A 22,214-nucleotide genomic window follows, 5' to 3' on the forward strand; every position below is an offset into this window, starting at 1 on the left:
CGAACGTCCTGGAGCAGGAGGGCCGCCGGGCAGCCCGGGGGCGAGAGCCGTGCAAGGCCGGCAGGGGCCCCGCCCGCCGCTCCTCGCAGGAGCCCCCGCCCAGGTGAGGGAAGAGGCCACGGAAGACAAAGAAAGTCAGGCCAGTATGAGAGCGATTCAAGGTCATCTCAGGTGCAGCCAATCCTGAGTCCAGACTTTTATTCATTAGAGAAGGAAAGAAGAGAGAGACTGTCCCCAAAACGAGGTCCCGAGAAGGACACGTCGCGCGGCCCCGGTGGGAGGTCACCGCAGTGTCCTGCGCGTGCTCCGCTGCTTGCCCCTCGGCCGGGACGACGGGGGTCTGCGTGGGGGAGCAGCGCCGTTTCCCCTCGCAGAGCACCCGCACACCAAGTGTGGCTTAGGGAGCCCGCGGGCCCCAGCCGCGCCAGGCGTCCCGACAGGTGCCCCGGCCGCGCTCTCGTATGGCTTCCGTGAACTCCGGGGCGAAGGGGCCCCTCCCGAGCGCCCGCGCGCGGCCCCCGAGCCGAGGCGCACACGCACGCGCGCACACGCGAGGACCTCAGCCGCGCGCACGCCTCCCATTGGCGGGAGGAGGAAGGCGGGGCCGGGCGGACCCAAAACAAACAACCTGCGGCCGCGCCGCCGCGTGGCCCCCACCTAGCGCGCGCCCGCTCCGGAGCCGCGGCCACCTGGGCCACCTCGTTCCGCATCCGTCGTCGGCGCCCAGGCCCCGCCCTCGCGGGGTGCCGCGGGGTTATATTGGGACGGGCCGAAGGTGGAGACGAGACGGGGCCGCGGCGGCAGGCGTGGAGATGCTGCTCCGGAGGCCAGGGGCGGGAAGGCGGTTGCGGGCGCCGCGGCATCGGGGACTCGGCTCTGTGGGCGCTCGAGGCTGAAGGCTGGACCCTCGCCCCGGGGTGGCAGGCACGGGAGCCAGCACTGACTCGACCCGCGAGGACGCCTGTCCGGGACCTGCGACTGCGGGAGAAGAAACCCCATCTCTGGAACGGGAAGCAGATGCGCACGCTTCCTCCTCCGGTAGGAACTCCAAGCCCCGCGCGCCCCGGCACCCGAGGCTAGAACCGCGGCTCTGCACGCCTTCCCCCAAGTCTCCGCTCCTCACCCTGAAGCCAGTACGCCCCCAGCTCCTCCCTCTTCGCCCCTGTCGGTTCACCCAATAAGCACAACCACTCCAAAGAAGAACTCCAGCGGAAGGGGACTCCAATCCGGAAAGCGACTGTCTCACCCAGAGGAAGGCGAGCTCCGGGAGAGAGAGGCCAGGACCCCGGCCCCGATCGCCACCACGCCCCGGGCGCCCGCTGTCCAGAACTGCGCGGAGGCAAAGGGTACGCGCCGGGCGGGGACGGGCGCGGGCATGAAGCTGGAGGTGTTCGGGCCCCGCCCGGGTCTAGGGGATAAGCCGGGGAGTGACTTGGAGGGTGCGGGCGGCAGCGACGCGCCATCTCCGCTATCGGCCGCGGGCGACGACTCCCTGGGCTCGGACGGGGACTGCGCAGCCAACAGCCCGGCAGCAGGCAGCGGCGAGCGGAGCGCGGGCGGCGGGCCGGGCGCCGAGGAGGCGGGCGCGGCGGGCGCGGCGGGGGCGACGGCGGGGCCCAGAGCCGGGGGCGCAGGTTCGGGGGGTGCGGGCGGCGGCGAGGGCGCGCGCGGCAAGCCGTACACCCGGCGGCCCAAGCCCCCGTATTCGTACATCGCGCTCATCGCAATGGCCATCCGCGACTCGGCGGGCGGGCGCCTGACGCTGGCCGAGATCAACGAGTACCTCATGGGCAAGTTCCCGTTCTTCCGCGGCAGCTACACCGGCTGGCGCAACTCCGTGCGCCACAACCTCTCGCTCAACGACTGCTTCGTCAAGGTGCTTCGCGACCCCTCTCGACCCTGGGGCAAGGACAACTACTGGATGCTGAACCCTAACAGCGAGTACACCTTCGCCGACGGGGTCTTCCGCCGCCGCCGCAAGCGCCTCAGCCACCGGGGAGCGGCCCCCGGCCCCGCGCTCCGGCCCCCGGACGGCGCGCCCCCGCCGCCCGCGCCCGTCGCCCAGGCCCCGGCTTCGCCCCGCGCGCGCTCGCCCGCCCGCCCGGAGGGGCGCGCCAGCCCGGTAGGCAGATTCTCCGGCCCCTTCGCCATCGACAGTATCCTCAGCAAGCCCTTCCGCAGCCGCCGCGCTGGGGACGCGGGCCCCGGGGCGCGCCCTCCTTGGGGCGCGGCTCCTTGCCCGCCGCCGCCCGCCTACCCGGCGCTGCTCCAGGCTGCGCCCGCTGGGGCCCTGCTGCCGCTCTGCGCGTTTGGAGCGGCCGAGCCGCCGGGGCTGCTAGCTCGCGGGGCCGAGGCGCCGCCCCTCCTCCTAGCACCCCTGGCCGCCCCGGCCCCGGCCAAGCCGCTCCGAGGCCCGGCAGCCGGTGCGCACCTGTACTGCCCCGTGCGGCTGCCCGACGCCCTGCTCGCGGCCTCGGCCCGCGCATCCGGCCCGCACCTGCCTAATCGGCCTGAGACGCTCCTGGCATGAGCGCGTCGGGGCGGCGGGGGACGCGGGCTCGCGGCCGGGCGCTTTCCGCCCGAGGACAGCACCATCACCCGACGTGCCTTAGAGCGAACACCGGACAGAAGGGTCTCAACTGCATCCCGAACGTTTCCCTTCGTCCTTTATAACTCACGTTGTAGAGGAGCAAAGCAGGGCCTCCGATAGTTTCCATTCCTGACCAAGCCTGTGCCGGCCCCTTCACAGAAACTTCTCATGGCCCAGGCTCTGCCTTGTTCGTGCTGTTTTCGTTGCACCTTCCACTGCTTTGTCCCTTACAAAGCGAAACAAAACCTAAACAGCACATCAGGGAACCATTCCAGGTGATACATGACTCGACTACTGCGGGGGTCCCGGCCCCCGCCTTGTGCGGGAGGGGCCAGAGGAGCTTCCCTCATCTCTGCCATTGACCAATGTTTCACTGTGCCAAAGGATGAAAAATATATATATTGTTGGGTTTTGTAATTAAATTATTTATATATTTTTGAAACCTGAATGGAAAATGTTGCAGGCAACGGTTGCGGCTTTACTGTCTGTTGGGTCATTTCTTAAGTGTGGTCTCTTTAGGCCAGGTGGCTTCTTCCAAGGAAAAGCTGACCGTTATGTTTGTGGGGTGCCAGGATCACTGCCACTTGAAAGCAAGTGTGATTTTTATTTTTAATATTATTTTATTTGTGTCTGTGTACATATTCATGTATAAATTTTATGAAATCCAGGCATAGTGCTTATTTTTTAATAAAACTGACAATTGACTTCAGCACTTTGTGGTGACGGGTTGGAGACGGAGTTTTGCACCCCCCTCCCAAATGATCTCAGGTTTGACTCTTAAGAAACTCCTTGTGGAGTTCAAACTGTTTTCTTGAATAATTCAGTAAAGGTAGATGCTGTGGATTTCATTACTGGACACATTGCTGTAAGATTCTGCAGGATCCAACTTCCATCAGTGGGGTTTCTTAAACGTCAAAGCAATGACCTCTAAGAATTCACTTAAGTTACCAGAAGAAATGATAATGTGTGGGCCCCCCTTTCCCAAGAACCTCTGGGGACAAGTTCAGCTGTTAACCATCTTAGCCTCAAGCAGATATTGGGTAAACTGGTTCTGATCACACTCAAAAATGTGATCTTGGCAAGGAACTGTCTTAACACTGAAGATTTCCTCAGGGAAGTTTTTTGTTTTTTTAATTATTTATTTATTTGACTGTGTCTTAGCTGTGGCGTGTAAAATCTAGTCCCCTGACCAGGGGTCGAGCCTTGGCCCACTGCACTGGGAGCTTGGGTCCTAGCCACTGGACCCCCAGGGAAGTACTTCAAGGAAGTTTTAAGAGCACTTTGAAAGTCAGTGTTTTTTGTGTCTAAACAAAACCACCCACCTACTTAGGAATGCAGAGGAGGTTCTATCTGCTGGAGTCCCTGAAGGCCCTAGCTCCTTCTGATCTGCAGGGAAAACCACTGGTTTGGCGGGACATAGGAGGGAGGGTCCATCAGAGGAAGTACCGGAACTACTTCTCCATAAACTCAGAGGCAGCCAAGCTCTAACAGTCCCTGGGCTGCAGTCTTGGGAAAGGAATGCAAAGAGTGAAGACAAAGAGGATGTAAATTCAGGCCCCGCTCCTGTTCCGGGGGTCGGGCAGGTGTCATCGTAACCAAGACAAGAGGGTGACGTGCAGGCTGGGTATGGTGAGTGGGGTTTACTTCAGGATGCTGTGTTTTGGCAGAAATAGGAGGGAAAAGCCCATCCCTAAGTCTAGTTAACGGAAAGCAAGTCCTGACTGATTCTGATTTGATCTGCTTAGTGGTCATGAGGAAGGATAATAACAGGGTTGAATTATGACAAAAGGCACCCATTTACACGGAAATTGCACCCACATGGCCAATAATTAGACGAGAAAATAAAACTGAAATGGGGGGAGCCCAGGTTCACGGGGTAGAAGTGGGGACCCATCGCTCAGTTCCTTGCGACCCTGAAGCCACATGGGAAGCCCGGGGAGCGCCCACCTATCCCCATAGCTGACTCCAGCCAACCAAGCCCTCCTCTCTGACTGGCCGCCTTCAGAGGCCCGGCCCTGCCTACTGCCCCCTCGGGCTGGTAAAGCCAGTGTTTTCATGTCTAGTAGATACACGAGGACGACTCTGCGAATGGACAGAAACGGGAAGGGGAAAGGGGATATCTTCTCAGTCACAGAGTTTCCCGATCCCCTCCAAGGTCAGTCCTCCCCGAGACACACTCCTGACTCTGGTGAGTGAGGGGCCCCCTTCCCGCGCCGCCAGCGACCATCAGGTTCTCTACAAAAAGGCCAGAGTCAGGGGACCTGGGCGCCCCTGTCAGGGGTCATGACCTCTGCCGGGCTCCCGCTCCCGAGAACCCTGCGCATCGCCCTGCTGGGCCTGGCCGGAGGGGGCAGAGGGCGGAGGTCCCGTGGCGGCTGCAACCCACCCAGCCCTGGGAGCTTGGCATCCGTGGGGCAGTTTCCCTGGGAGACTCCACCGAGGTCCAACCTTCCCAAATCTGCCCAGAAAACCCCGTTCCTCCTGCACTCCGGAGGGCAAAGGGCAGGGCCCAAGGGAGCCCCACCCCACCCCGCCCCGCCGTTCCCCGCCCCTCCCCGCCCTTGACCCTCCCCAGCCCTAACCTGCCTCAGCCCTCCCCCAGCCTCCAGGCCAGGAGGCCAAGGCCCACCTGTGCAAACAACAGGCCAAGGGCAGCTGACCCTCGACTGATGCGGGAGCTCAGGACAGCGGGGTGGGGTGGGGGTCTGTTTGGTTTAGGAAATGCCCTTTGATACCTGAGCGCCAGAGACTTGGGCCAGGGCGCCCCGCCCCACGTGCTTGTGGTCGCATCACCTGACCACCCCCACCCAGAAGAACCCTCCAGGCCCAGGGCGCTGGATTGGCGGAGAGAAACCCACGACCCATGCCCTGTGCCCGGCCTCACCCTGTAGGGCCAGCACTGCCCCAGTGCCCCAGGCCAAGCCCCCTACAACCCGGGATCAATCTGCTGATTTTGGTGCCAGAAAACCCGAACAGCCCAGCCGCTTCCTAAGATAGAAGAGGGTTCTCCCAAACAGCAGAGGCTGCAGCAGGGTACTGCGCCCTGCCCCACCCCCGACCCCTGGCAGACCGCCCCACGCCCTGGGCTCCTTCAAGAACTGAGCCAACTTCTTAGTCCCTTGCGCTCTCAAGAAAAGAAGCAGCAAATGGAGAAAGTCCCCACCCCCACCCCACAGGGGAAGAGGGGCTCATGGGGCCCCCCAGGCCCACTCTGTCCCACTGCCACCGTGTCACAAAGCAACACTGCCCCTTCTCAGGAAAAATCACACACAAATAAAAGATAACTCTTTGACTCTATTGAGCAGACCCTAATCTTATGTCACCCTGCTTATTTAACTTACATGCAGAGTACCTCATGCAAAACGCTGGGCTGAATGAAGTACAAGCTGGAATCACGATTGCCGGGAGAAATATCAATAACCTCAGATATGCAGATGACCCACATTTATGCCAGAAAACGGAGAACTAAAGAGCCTCTTGATGAAAGTGAAAGAGGAGAGTGAAAAAGCTGGATTAAAACTCAACATTCAACAAACAAAGATTGTGGCATCCAGTCCTATCACTTCATGACAAATAGATGGGGAAACAATGGAAACACTTTACTTTGGGGGGGGCTCCAAAATCACTGCAGATGGTGATTGCAGCCATAAAATTAAAAGACAGGTGGGCTTCCTCCCACAGGCCTCTCCTTGCTCGTTGGAGGAAAAGCTATGACCAAACTAGACAGCATATGGAAAAACAGAAACGTTACTTTGCCAAAAAAGGTCTGTCTAGTCAAAGCTATGTTTTTTCCAGTAGTCATGTATGGATGTGAGAGTTGGACTATAAAGAAAGCTGAACACAGAAGAATTGATGCTTTTGAACTGTGGTGCTGGAGAAGACTCTTGAGAGTCCCTTGGACTGCAAGGAGATCCAACCAGTCCATCCTAAAGGAAATCAGTCCTGAATATTCATTGGAAGGACTGATGCTGAAGCTGAAACTCCAATACTTTGGCCACCTGTTGTGAAGAGCTGACTCATTGGAAAAGATCCTGATGCTGGGCAGGATTGAAGGCAGAGGGAGATGATGAAGGACAGGGAGGCCTGGCATGCTGCAGTCCATGGGGTCGCAAAGAGTCAGACTCGACTGAGCGACTGAACTGAACTGGATCTCACAGATGAGAAAACACGCCACAGGGTAGCTGAAACACTCCTTCCTGACCCAAGAGGAAACTAAGATCCAGTTCAGAATTCTTTCCATCGTAACACAATTATCGGGATAATTCAGACCGAAACATAGTGTGGCCTAAACTTATCAGACAACTGTCTCAGTTCACTCATTAACTGGTAGGCGAGCCTCCCAAACTGCGATGTGGTTTCTTTCCTTAGTGAGAGCTGGTGCCCCACTCCAGGGGAGGCCTGGGCGTGGGGGGCCATGGCATCACTGTCGAGGTTAGGCAGCGCCCCTGGTGCCCTTTCTGTGACTGCAGAGCGACCCCCCCGAGGGCACAGCAGGATTCTGTGCCCAGAGGGTCCCAGAAACCCTCCCCAGCCCTGCTCACTGGTGAAGGGATGCATGGGCACCCTCCCACAGGCCTCTCCCACTCTCCCAAAACAACAGAAACGGCCCGTCCCATGCTGGAAAGAAAGAACTTCCAGTAACCCACCTTCCATTTTCACATGTAAAAAATGCCAACACAATGCACGACATGACCCACAACTTTCTTAGGCATCAAAGCTTTGTTGGCATCACACGTCCAGACATTACCCCTCTGTTATACTGTTCTTTATTTCTTTACTCTGGGCTTCCCAGGAGGCTCAGCAGTAGAAGATCTGCCTGCAGTGTGAGAGATGTGGGTTCGATCTCTGGGTCGGGAAGATCCCCTGGAGGAGGGCACGGCAACTCACTCCAGTATTCTCGCCTGGAGAATCCCATGGACAGAGGATCCTGGCGGGCTACAGTCCGTGGGGTCGCAAAGAGTCAGACACGACTTAGCAACTAAACAACAAATTCTTTATATGATAGCAGCTGAGCTTTGCCTGGGTGCTAGAAATTAGACTGCAAACAGTCCAGTAAATATTTCCTGCTTTCTAATGCCACAATAGTTCTCTTTAAGTAACAGACTTTACAGTTCCCTAATGAAACCATTAAACTCTTGTTATGCTTTGACGACATAACTTGTTAATTCTTAATGTTGTCAGCAAATGGCCCTAATAAGTGTCTTCTAAGATTGTAATCAAAAACGTAAAAATTCATCTTCTTCCGATTCCAGGTTCTTTTCAAACTGGGAGAGACTCCGACGTCACACAGCGCTATTGTGCGGACGTCTGTGTTCGGCTTTCAGACGGATGGTTGGCTAGAAGCGAGTGGTGTCCTGCCCTTCTCCAGATTACACACGGGCCTTACACGCGCCTTCCCAGGGCACTACAGGCAGACACGAACACTGACACAGCGACACTGCCCCCTGCATGCCCGGAGCCTCTTTGCCTCTCCTCTCAGGGAGTTTAGCCTAGAGGATTTGCCACGACTCGGGCTTTTCATCACGTCTGGGATCTGAGACAGCAAACTACTCAACAGCCTTGACACGGATTTGCGGTTTTTGATCATCCAGGTCTAATGGTTAAGGGGAAAGGCAGGAAGGTTTGGCAACCTCTGGCTGGCTGTGCTCATTGCTGTCAGAAGTCTATGAGGCTCAGAACCACGGAGCCGGTCCATCCACGGGAGCGCTCAGGATGGGGCTCCAGGAAGATGAGCTGGGGCAACCCAGGCTCCAGGGCCTTGCGGAGGCCTGCCCTCTTAGCTGGGGCGCCCCCTGACTTCTGGGGCTCTGCTTCCATGGTGTGGGTGCAGTGGGGCCCGGCATCTTCCCAGGGCTCTGGAGCTGGGGCAGGGGGGACTCCATCCCAGACTGAGGGAGCTGACTTGTCCCTGGGCCCGGGAGGCGGCCCATCTGTGGGAGGCCTGGCTGCCTCCTCAGGGAAGGCCTCCCAAGCAGACCCATCTTGGTCCCGTTTGTTCGCCCATGTGTCGGTCGCCAGCGTCCCCGGTGCCAGGCTGCGGGCCAGCCCGGGTGCAGAGCCAGGCCTTTCCTGGCTGCACTGTGGCCTCACACTGGCCAGCTGGGGACCCCATGAGGCCTGGCGGGAGGATGTGGGGACACGAGCCGCACCTCATGCGGTGGGCGTCAGGCCGGCAGTGCGGGCAGCTCTGTCTTCTCCTGCCCCGGTCCCGGGAGATGAGGCCGGGCACCAGGGGCCTGGCCCAACCGATGGCTGCCCAGCAAGAGGGCTGACCTCCGACTGAATCCACGCACAGCCTGGGCTGACTGTTCCCTCCACCTGGCCACCTGGCCGAGGATGGACAAGGGAACAAGTGCCCAAGCAGAAGAGAAACAGCCTTGCTGCAGTCCCACCTGACGCCCGGTGAGCCCCCAGAGCAGCTCCGGGGCTGCCATCTGTCCAGGGCCCACAGCAGGACCCAGCACCCCTGCAAGGAAAGGACACCCCAAGGACCCGGTGACAGAGCCACAGCCTGTCCACCACACTCAGAGCCAGCGGGAAGGACATCCTGTTCCCTGACCCCTGACCTCAGCCTGCACCCCGGCTCCGTAGCCGCAGGTGTCGTGGTGCCGGGGAGGTTGAGCAAACGGGACATTCTCGACCCCAACGGCAGTTACACACGTCAGCACTCTGAACTGAGGTAATTATTAGTTCTGTATTTATTAGCTGAACCCCTTATGAGTAATAGCCTCTGGGGACATTTATAAATGCAGTAAAAGGTGCATCATTGTTTACTGCAAAATGACGAGGCGCCTTCTGGGTTTTGGCTGAAGCAAGCCCTCAGGCGGGCAGGCTGTCTGTCCAGATCCGGGAAAGGTTGAGGGCAGCCTCCGCCTCTGCTTCCTAGGACGTCAGCAGGAGCTGTCTGCCGACCTGGACCCAGCCAAGATAACCTGAGCCCGGATCTCCAGTTGGGAACCCCAGGATGACTTATGACGGAAGAGGGGTGTCTGCAGCTCAGACACCCTTCGGGCCTGGCCCCTCGGCTGGCAGAGGGCCTTGGGCACAGCCCAGTGGGGTTTCTTAACCAGTCACAGGGGACTGGAACCCACCCCTCTTTCAGGCACAGTGGATTCGACAGCATCAGGGTCCAGCCCCCTCTGGACCGGCCGCGGGCTGTTTGTGGAGGGCTCTCAGAGGGACCCAGAGGCGCCCCACATCCCCTGCTGTCTCAGATGCCACCATCGAGTCACTCTAAGTCACGCTGCAGACACAGGACAGACATCCTCCAGGGGTAAAATAGAGAAAACAGGCATAGGAAGACCAGGCTGCCTCACAAATGCCCTTCTCGCTCTGTGACCGCAGGGCCGTGGACGGGCTCGCCGGCCTCGAGCGCTCACTGTCCACACCCAGAGGCGCCCGTCCACAGACCTACATGAACGGCAGAGTCTTTGGGAATATTCCCGCGGCCGAGCTCAAGCTTTTATCTGCCACACGGCACTAGTGGAGATGCTCAGTATGAAAGAAACAGCTCTGGAAATCGGCCGCCGGTCCAGGTAAGCCCCAGCCAGGCCCAGCGACCGGCAGCAAGTCCAGTCTGCACGGTGAAGAAGTCCGCTGCCGCAGGACACAGGCGGCTTTCCCCGGGGGGGCGCCGCCTCCTTTGTTCAGGGATGTGAGTAATATGTTCAGTTGCATTATTCAAGTGCACTGGAATAAATCTGCTCTTGAATTCCTCTGACTACAAACTGTCCAAGTTAGAAAACAAACACACAACCTAAAGCCCAGGCCCACAGTTAGCAGCCAGGCTCCGGGGGAGTGACTGGGCACCAGGACCTGCTAGGGGGCCATGGCCCGGCTAGCCCTCCGGCCTGGCCCTCAGTCCAGACACTGCCCACAGGCCGTGGCCCCCGATGGCTCCCTGAGCAGCACCGCTTTGCCCTTTTGGAGGAGGAGGCTGTATCGAAGGCTCTGAGCATGGCCAGGGCAGAGGCAGCCTCTGGTCCTGGGGAGACATTGCCTGAAGGATGCACGGGTCACGTGACCACACATGGCCGCCCCACGAGACCGGGGGACACATGAGTTCCGAGAGATTCCGAGAGACCACTTGCCCACACGCCCTGCCCGTGGTGTCTTCTGCTGTCGCCCCAGGCAGCCGGTGAAGTGGTGGATTCCTCCTGGACGGAGAGCCAGGCAGCAGCCACTCTGGGCCTGGCAGGCACAACTCTGTGCTCATCCGAGACGACAGCAAGCCACGTCACTCCTTCCGTCGAGGGGAAGTCAGCTGGACACCGCACATCCTCCCTGCAGAGGCGGGCACTTCCCAGGCAGCGGGCAGGCAGGCGGCCGTGCACCCTCAGCCCCAGGGCCACAGCCGGAGGCGGGCCACAGGGAACCCCTCAACCGGCAGCAACAGAGTCTCTGAAACACAAGATAAAGGGCCGTGTGACTGTGGTTGTCCCCTCCCTAATACAGGTGAAGGGTGCCATTCTCAGCAGTCTCGGTAATTCCAACAATTTTGCCCAATGGAAGTAAGTGTTTTGAGGAAAGAACACTTTTTGAATGTGCTCAAAGGCACCATCTGAATCTCCCCAAGTGCACAGGGGCGGGGGCAGACTCTGGAGGCCGAGGAATCTGGTTCCCTGACTGGAAACCCTTGTCTGAAGCCCAGGACAGACGGGGCTGGGGAGTGCCTGGGAACGGTCCACACAGTTCTTCCCACTGGAGGCATGACGGCCTCATCCAGGGCACGTGCAATGACTTGGGTGAAAATCCGTTGAAAGAAAGACACAAAGTCAGCAAATAAAGCTCAAGTTAAAGATGGGGTGGGTGTCCTGAGCTGAGGGAGGGCCAGGGGAGCTTGGGTGCGAGAAGCACAAGGAGAGGCTGATGCAGGAGCCTGAGAAGGAGGGAAGGGGGAGAGGTGGATTCACAAAATCCAGAAAGGCCGCATTTTAGGAGGGGGCGGGGCAGGCGCAGCAGAGGCGTGGTGGATCGGGACCAACAGCTGTGATATTCCTTAGTCCCTAACGATGAGACCAAATCCTCATCGATCACCTTAGATCATCTTACAAATTACACAGTTTACTGTGCGTTGGGTGCTTGGGGCGGGGGAGAAGCAGCACTTCAGTACCTTTTAACTAAATCACCTGGAGTCTGATCTACAGGATTATATGAATTATGCTGCAAATCAGAGTATCTAGGTCTTTGCCAACATGCATATCACATCACTCATGCCAAGAAGTCGAAATTGCTGATTCTACTGATTGTGCAATTAACTTATTTGGTCTTTAAAGAGAAAATACCCGACCTACTTAGGAACTATGGGAGGAATCCTGAAAACCCAGGCTATAAATGTGACCTCTTGGACTTCCCACAGGATTTTTGATCTGTTCAACTAAGAAAACTCACTGCAGAGATACTGTTAAAATGAGAGTAACAAATAAGTTGTATATTCCTTCTTTCTTAAGCAGAGTTGGGCAAACGAATGGTAAACAGAATTCATCTGCTCGGCTGTTTTTCTGGCCCAGTGATTCTGTTTATTGTTGTTGTTCAGTCACTAAGTCGTGTCCGACTCTTTGCGACCCCATGGCCTGCAGCACACCAGGCTCCTCTGTCCTCTACTATCTCCTGCAGTTTGCTCAAACTCATGTCCATCGAGTCGGTGATGCCATCCAACCATCTCATCCTCTGTCGTCCCCCTCTCCTCCTGCCTTCAATCTTTCCCAGCATCAGGGTCTGTTCCAATGAGCTGACTTTTCAAATCAGGTGGCCAACGCACTGGTGCTTCAGCCTCAGCATCAGCTCTGCCAGTGAATATTCTGGGTTGTCTTCCTTTAGGACTGACTGGTTTGACCTCCTTGCTGTCCAAGGGACTCTGCACTCAGTTTAAGTGGAATCTTAAGTGGCTTATGCACAGAAGTGATTTAACCCTTTTAAGTTGGTGTTTTTCTTTTCCCACCAGAAGCCTCTATTTTCTGTTTTTCTCTCAATCATTCTTTTTTGCATTTACTCCTTGAAGCTTCCTTCAAAAAAGGCCAGGGTTCTGGGGAAAGGGCCAGATCTATCTAAGAATAAGGGAAGGAGGCATATTCCTGTCTGTATCCTCCAAAAGCCTGTCTGAATCCACTTACTTCCCAGGGAGCTGAAAGACCCCTCCAGCAGTGGGTTGCTCGAGCCAGCAGGCTGATGAGCAAACTCCAAAGAACCGACCGAATCCCTACCTCGCCCTGTACACCAGAACACAGGCCGGAGTGGCAAAGACACGCGTGTGGAAAGCAAGCCCAGGGCAGAGCGACAGGGGAGCGGGAGAGGTTAAGTCTTCTCTATGCAGGCAGGGCTCCGTGTGAGCCGGGCGGAAACTCTCAGTGCAGATCAATTCTCTCTGTAAATATTGTAAACTCCTCTGTGCCTAAATAGTAGGCAAAAGGGGAAGATATTTGTGACCTAACTGGCTAATGATAAATGAAAGCTGTTAGAAAGCCATTTTCAAAACATCTAAAAATAGAAATGAACCATGGTCAAGGCTAGCATATTTTCACCCTAAGTGGCAAATAGTCCATAAACACCTTTCATAATACAAACGCGAACTTAAGAAAAGAAAGACCTGCTGTTTTCTGTCTATTGCAGAGACTGCAAGTCTGATAGTATGTGGTTTGGTGAGGCTGTGAGGAGATCGGCTGTTCACACAGTGTTAATGGGGCTGTAAATTGGTGCACCTTTTCTGCAGGGCAGTTGAGCAATGCCTATTAAAATGTAAAACGCACATAACCTTTGACCCAGCAAAACCACTGCTAGGACTTTATCCCCAGGGTGCACTGCTCCAGCTGAGCACAAGGGCACGTGTTGGGGTGTGTAGGGCAGCCCTGCCTGTGGTCCCCCAAACTAGGGAGGATGTATATGCACCAGTGCATGGGTCCAGCCTCGCAGCGGACCGCCGGGCAGTCAGGACGGGAGTGGTGTGGAAAGCCGTGTGTTCCGCACACCGACTGCGGTCCTGTGCTCGGCACAGGGCTTCCTGTGCGTCTCCATCCACAGAAGTGCTCACAGAGGAAATGGTCAGAGGGGTTTTACCAAACACGTTGTAGAGTTACCTGGGGGTTGCTGACAGAGCTGCAGAGATGCGGGTGTGGGGAAAACCATTTATCTTTCATCTTATGCATTTTTATTCCGGTTGGAAGAACTTTTTTTTTACCATTATAGTCCATTGCTTTACAATTTAAACAAGCCCAGTTCACTGAGAGGGAAGGAAAACAAAGGAGGGAGGGAGGGGAGGCTGCAGGTGAGCTGGGACAGAAACCTCATTCTTCTGAGATGAGCCCTGGGCCCGTGAGGATGGAGACAGAGGCCAGCGCATCCCATACCTGAGCGATGTCCCCAAACTGCGCAGACGGACAACTTCGGGTTCTTCTATGAGTGAAGCAGGGAGTGCCGGCTGCTGGTCTGGGCCCTGTCCCTGGTCCCGGCAAAGCCCCTGGGGGTGAAGTCCTCGGGGACTGAGGCTGGCACATCCTCCCGGGATGCACAAACGGGAGGGTGTCCTGGCTTCTGGCGACGAGGCCTCAGAGCACAGAGCCAGGAGCTCGCAAGCTTCTGCAGAGAGGAGCCCGCAGACAGGAAGGTCTCCAGGCAGGCTTGCTTTCTAAGGCCGGGCCCTCCTGGAGGCAGGGGGGTGCTTCCTGGCAGTGGTGGCCTCTGCCACGCGCGCCCTCAAGCTTTCGCCAGATCATAGAGCTGTCTGTCTTCCCCCTTGAGATTCTGGTCGCCGACAGGAAGCTAGACGAGTTTTTATTTTTCACTTATTTCTCAAGGTTAAAGTTATACTTGAGGTCTATTTCTAGAAGATAATGGATTAGTGGAGAAAATTATTTTTTTAAAGAACTTTTTAAAAAAATTCAGAGATTTTTAGAAAGCTTTAAAAATGACTTCTATGGAAAAGAGGGAGGGGGCAGGAAGAACAGCATGTCAGCTCCCCCCGGCCGCTCCACCCCAGCCCCACGCTGAACCCTCCACGGTGACAAAACACCCTCCCGCACCAGGAGGTTTAAACATTAACGAGCCTGTCGGGGTGCTGGGCCCGGTAGCCCGGCCTGACCAGGAGCCAGCAAGCCTCGGCTGGACCCCTAATTACTTCTTGCGCAACTTCGGGCCGGGCGCCCAGATCACAGGCTCCGGGTCGGGGCGAGGGCCCGGCTCTGCCAGGTTGCATAAGCCTTCACATAGCAGCGTCGTTAGTCAGAGAGTCTCAGAACAAAGGGCCATTCTGACCAGGGTGGGGTCTGCTCTCCTGCTCTCCGGAACCGAGACCCACCTTCTCACAGTCAGGGGGTCCCCTGCTTCTGGAGCAGGGGGGCTGGAGGACTGTGTGGGGGAGTCTGGTTCTTGCTGCTGTTTCCGCTGTTTAATCTCCCACCAGATCAGTACGCTTTGGTCCCGGGCCCCCAGCCTTGCTCACCAGCTGGGGCCACACCCCCCAGGGGCTCCAAGCCTCCCTGGGTCCCAGCCCATCCTGGCTGGCACCAGGCTGTCCTCAGGCCCCAGGGCCTTCGTCCATCTGGAGCAGTTTCTGAGAAACCAGCTTCTAAAGCGTAGCTGCCCTGGTGGCTACTTACACAGCACACACACAGAACCTGAAGTTCAGGGGCAGAGCACTGGCTTCAGCAACAACCTGGTCCAGTCCACTGACATCACAGACGGAGGGACCGAGGCCAGGGCAGCCGGCAGACAGTCGGCTCTGCACACGGCCGGCCCGATGAGGCCCCGCTGCTGCCTGGCTTCTTGGGCTACCCGGGAACCTCGTGCTCCCTGCCTCCCTGTGACTTCAGTGTCTGCCTGCGCCTCCCCTGCCCGTCTGCTCACCTGGAGAGCCCGCCCCAAAGCTGGGAAGATAGTCACGGCAACACTGCAGCCTGCAGGTGAGTCTAAAGAAGACAGCTCTTCACCTGGACAGAGCCCGGGGCAGCAGCGCGGGGCCGGCCGGCGGCCGCCTCCACCTGCGGAGACACTGGCCACGGGCTTGGGGGTTGGCTGGAGATGGTGGAGTGCCAGGAGTGCCTGCTACTCAGAAACACATTCGCCAAAGTTTCCTGGAGAAAAATCTTGAGTTTCCTATGATTTTGCCAAGAGAATCTGGTCTTTCCACCTGTGATTTATCGCTGAGGCCCCGAGGATGGTCAACGCCAAGCTGCCCCTTTCCCCCTCCACTCACTGCTCACTGCTGCATCGCGGCAACAAGGGGAAAACCTCCTTCACATTAAACTTGCTTCTCTGATGTGAGAGCGGGACCAGCCGGGATCAGGGAAGAGCCATGGATACCGACAAATGCAGTCTGGATACTTCATCACAGAGCACGTCTGTGGATTCATCAGCTGTAACCCAAAGGTGCCAGCTCGTGGATTAACGTCGGCCCTTAGGGAAGCCTCTAGTGACAGGTGAAAGAACTCTGTTCAGCCTGTTGTCCAGTGAATTGGGCTGAAACATCTTCCGCTCAGATGTCACGTTCTGTGAGGCTTTTCTCTGGCCACCCTTTCCCTGTCCCTCGTGCTTGCTTTATTTCCCTCCCTGGCACTCATCATCACCATAACATCCATGGAACTTATTTGTCCTTGTTTAGTGTCTGTCTTCCCCACTGGAACAAAAGTCCAGGAGAACACAGATTCCTTTCTGTTTGGTTCACCATGGTGAACACCCCAGAGCTGAGCACAGAGGCTTCAGAGCTCGCAGGAGACAGTCACCAGATGGAGGGAGAGAGGGACGGATCGGGGGATGGAAGGAAGAATCCATTGTGAAGATGAAATAACCCAGGAGAGTGAGGGAAAATGTTAGATGACAAAGTCAATAACCACAGTTATCTCAGCAGGTGAGATGGCAGTCTGAAGCCAGCAAACGGAATTTAACAGGCTGTGTAAGTCAACCCCACACTTAGACTCCAGGAAAACAATTGCACAAGCACGAGGTGGAAAGATAACGGCACGTGCAGGACTGAAGGCGTCCTGGGAGACAGCCAGCTTGACCTGAGTCCAGAGGACGCCAGCCCGTCAGAACGCCTGGTCCCTGGGGTCCTCGATAGTTAGAACAATCACAGTTTCCAGTGTACAAGCGTCCCATATGCGTCCCTTCATTCAAATTCACACCTTTCCAAACACACTTGGGATATTCATGTGAGCAAGTCTGTTCCTTGCATTCTGGCTTTAAGAACAAAGATTAGAAAGAATCTAAAAAAGAATGAATGTATGCAAATGCATAACTGAGTCACATTGCTGCACACCCGAAATTAACACAACATTGTACATCAACTATACACTAATAAAACTCAATTTTTTTTAAAAGAACAAAGATGAGAAGCCATCTGAATGTCTACCACTAGGCACTGACATGCCATGGATACAAAACAGTCTGTAAATAAGAAGGAAGACTCTGAGTATACTTACTTGGAGCATTATCTCAGGTAGGCAGGTTAAGTGGTGTGCATGTCTGTGTGTGCTCAGGTGCTCAGTCGTGTCCAACTCTCTGCGACCCCATGGACTGTAGCCCGCCAGGCTCCTCTGTCCATGGGATTCTCCAGGCAACAATACTGGGGTGGGTTGCCATTTCCTTCTCAAGGGGGTTTTCCGACCCAGGGATCGAACCTGGGTCTTCTGCATTGCAGGAAGATGCTTTACTATCTGAGCCACCAGAGAAGCCCTAAGTGGGGACAGGGATCTAGGGAAAAAGAAAATAAATGTCAATTTTGCTTAGATTTCAATACAGCCTTGATTTCTGGGTGATCTTTGACCATTCACTTGGGCTTCATCCAAGTGTCCATTAGAGACGCAGAGCAGCTGGCCCGGCCCCAGACCCACTGACACACAGCCTGCATGGTCACAGATGCCCAAACGATTCCCACATTCAGCTGGTAACAAGTCTGCCTACAGTGCAGGAGACCAGGGTTCAATCCCTGGGTCAGGAAGAGCCCCTGGAGAAAGAAATGGCAACCCACTCTGGTATTCTTGCCTGAAGAATCCCATGAACAGAGGAACCTGGTGGGCTATAGTCCACGGGATTGCAGAGTCGGACACAGCTGAGAGGCTAACACACACTAGCCTCTGAGAAGTTCCGTTTACAGAAGAGTTTCACCAGCCTTCCCACCTCATCCACAGCCCAGGAGGGCGGCCTCTGTTTCAGCCAACCTCCCTTCTCCAGCTCTTGTCCTGGGGGCCAGGGAGCCATGCATCCTGGTGGCCTTGGGTCCCCACCTGAAGGCTTGCGGGACAAACCGGGGAATTCCATGTTTGCAGGACACCCCCATCAGCTCCAAGTCACAGGCGGCTGAGCTGACACAAGAGGCTGGTGCCTCTGCCTCCCCCGGGCGCTGCTGGGTGGATGTGACTGGCTCTGGTTGGGCGCGCCGCTCAGGTCAGGGCACCGGCTGGTGGTCATGACCTGTTGTCGCCTCCTAGGTTCAGCCCAGCTGCTGCAGTCCCAGACTCAGCTGTGTGTTCTCCTCCAAGGACACACAACAGGCAAGGCTAACCTAAAGTCACCCAGGGTTCCTTCCAAATTCAAGGCCATGGAGCTCAGCAGGACTGCCCCTTCACCACCAGCGCGAGGGAAGCATCAAGGCTCCAAGTGGGACTGACGTCACGGGAGCCATCCATCCCCGCGGTCCCGCTCTTCTTCCCAGAACCCACGGCATCATTGGGTGACTTCCTCCCCCTCCAGCCAGGCGGCCGGGCTAACCCGTTCTCTCTCTCGGCAGTGATGGGCAGCCCATGGCCCTCACCCCGTCAGGACCTCAGAGCCAGAAGTGAAGCATAGGCTGGCATCGTGCAGCATGGAGCAGGGTGGGTTGGGTCCCTGTATCACCGTCACGTTGAGAAGCAAGGGCCCCACAACGGGGCAGCATCCTACAGAACCTGTACCCTGCTGACCACAACCTGCCCACCCCGGAAGTCAGACCGTCCAAGAAAACACGTAAAGGGCTTTCTGATGCATGTCAGAAAGAGTCTGAGTCCGTGAGACTGAGCAGTGGGAAGAGCGCTGACCTCGGGGCTTTCTGATGCATTTCAGAAAGAGTCTGAGTCTGTGAGACTGAGCAGTGGGAAGAGTGCTGACATCGCAGCGGGGTCAGATCACCAGCTCACACAACTCAGGGAGCTGCGGGCAGACACCCCATCAGGAAGATGGGCAGCATCACCGTCCAGCCCAAAGGGGGCTTCTCAAGCTCGTCTTCTCCCCCTGCTGCACGGAGGAGCCTCACCTGCTACAGCACAGAGGAAACCTGAAGACAGTTCAGTGAAGTCAGTCAGCCACACAGAGAAAGATGCTGTGTAATTCCACCATATGAAGGCCCCAGAGTCATCAAATTCATAGGAACAGATTAGGAGGGCAGGTGTCAGGGGCTGAGGGAGAGAGCAGAGTGGGCTTTGTTGTTTAATGGGGACAGAGTTTCAGTTTTCCAAGATGAAAAAGTTCTGGAGATCGGGTGTACGACTAGCCTGTGGACGTAACAATGATTAAGGTGGTAAATGTTGTCCTGTGTGTATCTTACCACAATTTAATATAATAAAAAGATAGGTAAATATTTGGCCTAAATTTGCTCACACACAGATTATTCCTAGGAGGAAACACAGAAGCTGACAATGCAGTCCCTTCAGGGCAGCAGGACCAGGGACTGAACCAGGGAGATTTTTCATACATTTTGAGCTTTTAGCAATTTTTTTTTTTAACCATATACATTTCTCAACTTGTCAGTTTAAGAGAAAAAAGTCTGGCCAATAATCCCAAGTCCCTTTCTGCGGAACCTGGTAGCTTAGGTTTGGGTTTTTTCCCCCACGTACAATTGTCAGGTTGTAAATGGAGGCTCTACGTTTGCAGCTTCATTCTCTCGGTACTCACATCTCTGTAAGTGAAGGTTTCTCAGAGATCTGGGAAGATTTTATTCACAGGACCCCGGACCTGCAGTCATCGGCGTCTAAAAGAACAGAACACGCCGATGGGCCGCATTGCTCCTGCTGCGTTCCCAGCAGGGCTGGGTCTGGGACTCCACCCCCAGCCCGTCCCGCACCCCACATTAGTGGGCATGCTGGGCGTCAGCACAGGGCCGGTCCTCGCTCAGGAGCCTGCGACTGGCCTCGGCACTGCCCGCCTCCCCTGGTGCTCGTAAGGGGTCTGCATGCCGTGGAGCCAGCCTCTCGTCCACGGCCTTGCTCGCTGCTTGAGGGACCGACTGCTCCGGCTCTGCCCTGTGGGTCCACAGCCTGGGTGTTACCATGACCAGGCTGCCCGCCCCAGGCCCCAGCCCCTTCCCTCGCGTGGCTTCTTGAAGCTAAACGTTACCGGGTGGGAGGGGCCCCTGCATTGGGGGGCGGGCAGAGAGGACTTGGGGCATCTCAAGGGTGAAGAGCGGGGACCTCCCTGGTGGTCCAGTGGCTAAGACTGTGCTCCCAATGCAGAGGGCCTGGGTATGATCCCTGGTGCAGCAGCAGCAGCAGCAGCAGCAGGGAACTAGATCCCACATCCCACAGTTAAGACCTACTGCAGCCAAATAAGACTGTGAGGAGCGGCTGTCCGCGGTCTTGGCGACTAGACTCTGGAACGGACATCTGGGGGCTGGGAACAGGACAGCAGGCTGTCCCGCAAGGCACCAGAGCCGGGCTGTGCCCTCTGGACGCGCCCCTCACCTTTCACGGGTCCCGGAGGTTCCGCGTGGCTGGCCGGCGGCACCGGCTCTGGGGGCCCTCGCGGCCGTCTCGGGGGTAACCCTGCGTCGCCGGAAGCAGAGCTGGGAATTGGCCGGAAGCATCAGGTGAATGGCTCCTCACTCGAGTCTAGAAAGCAAACGTGCCGAGTCAGTGCAAAAGTAAAAAGCATTTACTTTTCTGAACTAGACAGTCTTTTATGTACGTGAACAAGAACAATAGAAGTTTATCTACGCTATGACCCTGGAAATGTACTGTTGTGGATATAGAAAGCGGAGGAAAAAAGAGAGAACTTTACGTGTAAAACCCTTCTGGACTGTAGAATAACGCACAGTTTTGTCCTCACAAATACTTCTTGAGGTAACATCTTCAGAAATGGCAAACGTGAGACATGCCCCCCACAGTCTCTGAGGAACGCAAAGACAGACCGCTGGGCAGCCGCCACACGCCCAGCCTCACTGCAGCCAGTCCTGACCCCGCGCTGTCCTGGCACACCTGTCCCCGCACAAAGGAAGACACGGACACGCACGGGGACTCGGGGGTCGTGCTTCCAGAAAGTGGGACGTAAGTGGACACACACACGAACGCATTCCCCCCAGCGTTTCTAATTTCACACATGATGAGACCCCGCCACCTCAGGAGACACGGTTCATCCTCCGAGTGGTTTCACAGCAGCACACGATACAGACGTTCCACGAACTCGGCTGATGAGCGGGCAGGTTGGCTTCGGGGGTTTGCTGTGGAGACGGCGTAGGCGTCACTGTGAACGGCAATGAGAGGCCTCCAGAAATCCTCTCCTCCATCACAGCAGCGTCAGCGCTGGCAGCAACCCGCGCCATCAACGCTCCTTGATGGCCGTTCACCAAGGCCGCGGTAACCCGCGAGCCTGCCTTCAGGAAAAACGGCCTCCTCTCAGCGGGAACCTTGACGCCCGCGTCCCCTCTCCTCCACCCTTTCTGCTCGGAACTTTGAAAACCAGGAGCCTGGGGGCCTCAAAAGGAGAGAGCGGACTGGAACCTCCCCAGAGCGTTCTCCTCTGTGGCTTCTAGATGGTACTATGAGAGACCCCACTGTATCTGACCCAACTCACATGAAAGGCGAACAACCTTTCCCCCAGGACGCTTGTGAGAAACAGATCAGGGGCAGTTGTGTAACATCACGATTGCCTGAAACCGTGGTTAAAACAGAGCAAAAACGGGGCTGAGTGATGAGATGTCCTCAGAGGGCTTCGAGAAGCTCTGACGTGTCTGCAGGGGTCCAGGAGGCTGCACGTGTGTGCAAGGCTGTCACGTCCCGGGGAAGACCTGAGAGTTCTCACGTCTCACCTCTGGCTGACCCAGAGGCTCTGTGCCAGTGAGTGATGCTAAGGCAGCGCGGCCATCCTGCCCCCCTGGGAGCTGAAGGCATCGTCCTGCATACACGAGGACCTCGGCAACATGGAAGACCTCGGCTCCAGGCACCGAGGAAATGACTGAGCGGAGACTTCAGTGACCACGCGTGACAAAGAACCCAGACTCTACAGAATTAGTTCCATGTAAGAAAAGCCACTAAACAAACAACAGAAGCAACAATAAACAGTAACGACAACCCCTGGGTAGGAGGGAGAATTTAATAGAGTTGCCACGTTATATTATTTAAAACATGCAATTTTCAAAACAACATCGCAAGACCTGCAAAGAAACAAGAAATTATGGCCCCCACACAGGTATGTTGTTGTTAAGTTGCTAAGTCGTGTCTGACTCTTTGTGACCCCATGGACTGTAGCCCACCAGGCTCCTCTGTCCATGGGATTTCCCAGGCAAGAATCCTGGAGTGGGTTTCTGTTTCCTTCCCCAGGGGATCTTCCTGACCCAGGGATCAAACCCCTGTCTCCTGCATTGTAGGCAGATTCTTTAGGGATCAAACCCGCATCTCCTGTATCTCTTCTATTGGCAGGAGGATTCTTTACCAATCGTGCCACCAGGAAA

General features: G+C 56.4%; 1 protein-coding gene across 1 annotated transcript; it reads left to right on the forward strand.

The window, feature by feature from the left end:
* Window positions 1-681: 681 nt before the first annotated feature.
* Window positions 682-3,299, forward strand: FOXQ1 (forkhead box Q1). Its single transcript, XM_055574508.1, has one exon. It carries the CDS (start codon window positions 1,376-1,378, stop codon window positions 2,528-2,530), a length of 1,155 nt encoding a protein of 384 aa, XP_055430483.1. The 5' UTR covers window positions 682-1,375; the 3' UTR covers window positions 2,531-3,299.
* Window positions 3,300-22,214: the final 18,915 nt, after the last annotated feature.

The sequence above is a fragment of the Bubalus kerabau genome, chromosome 3, assembly GCF_029407905.1.
Source record: "Bubalus kerabau isolate K-KA32 ecotype Philippines breed swamp buffalo chromosome 3, PCC_UOA_SB_1v2, whole genome shotgun sequence".
Lineage (NCBI taxonomy): Eukaryota > Metazoa > Chordata > Mammalia > Artiodactyla > Bovidae > Bubalus > Bubalus kerabau.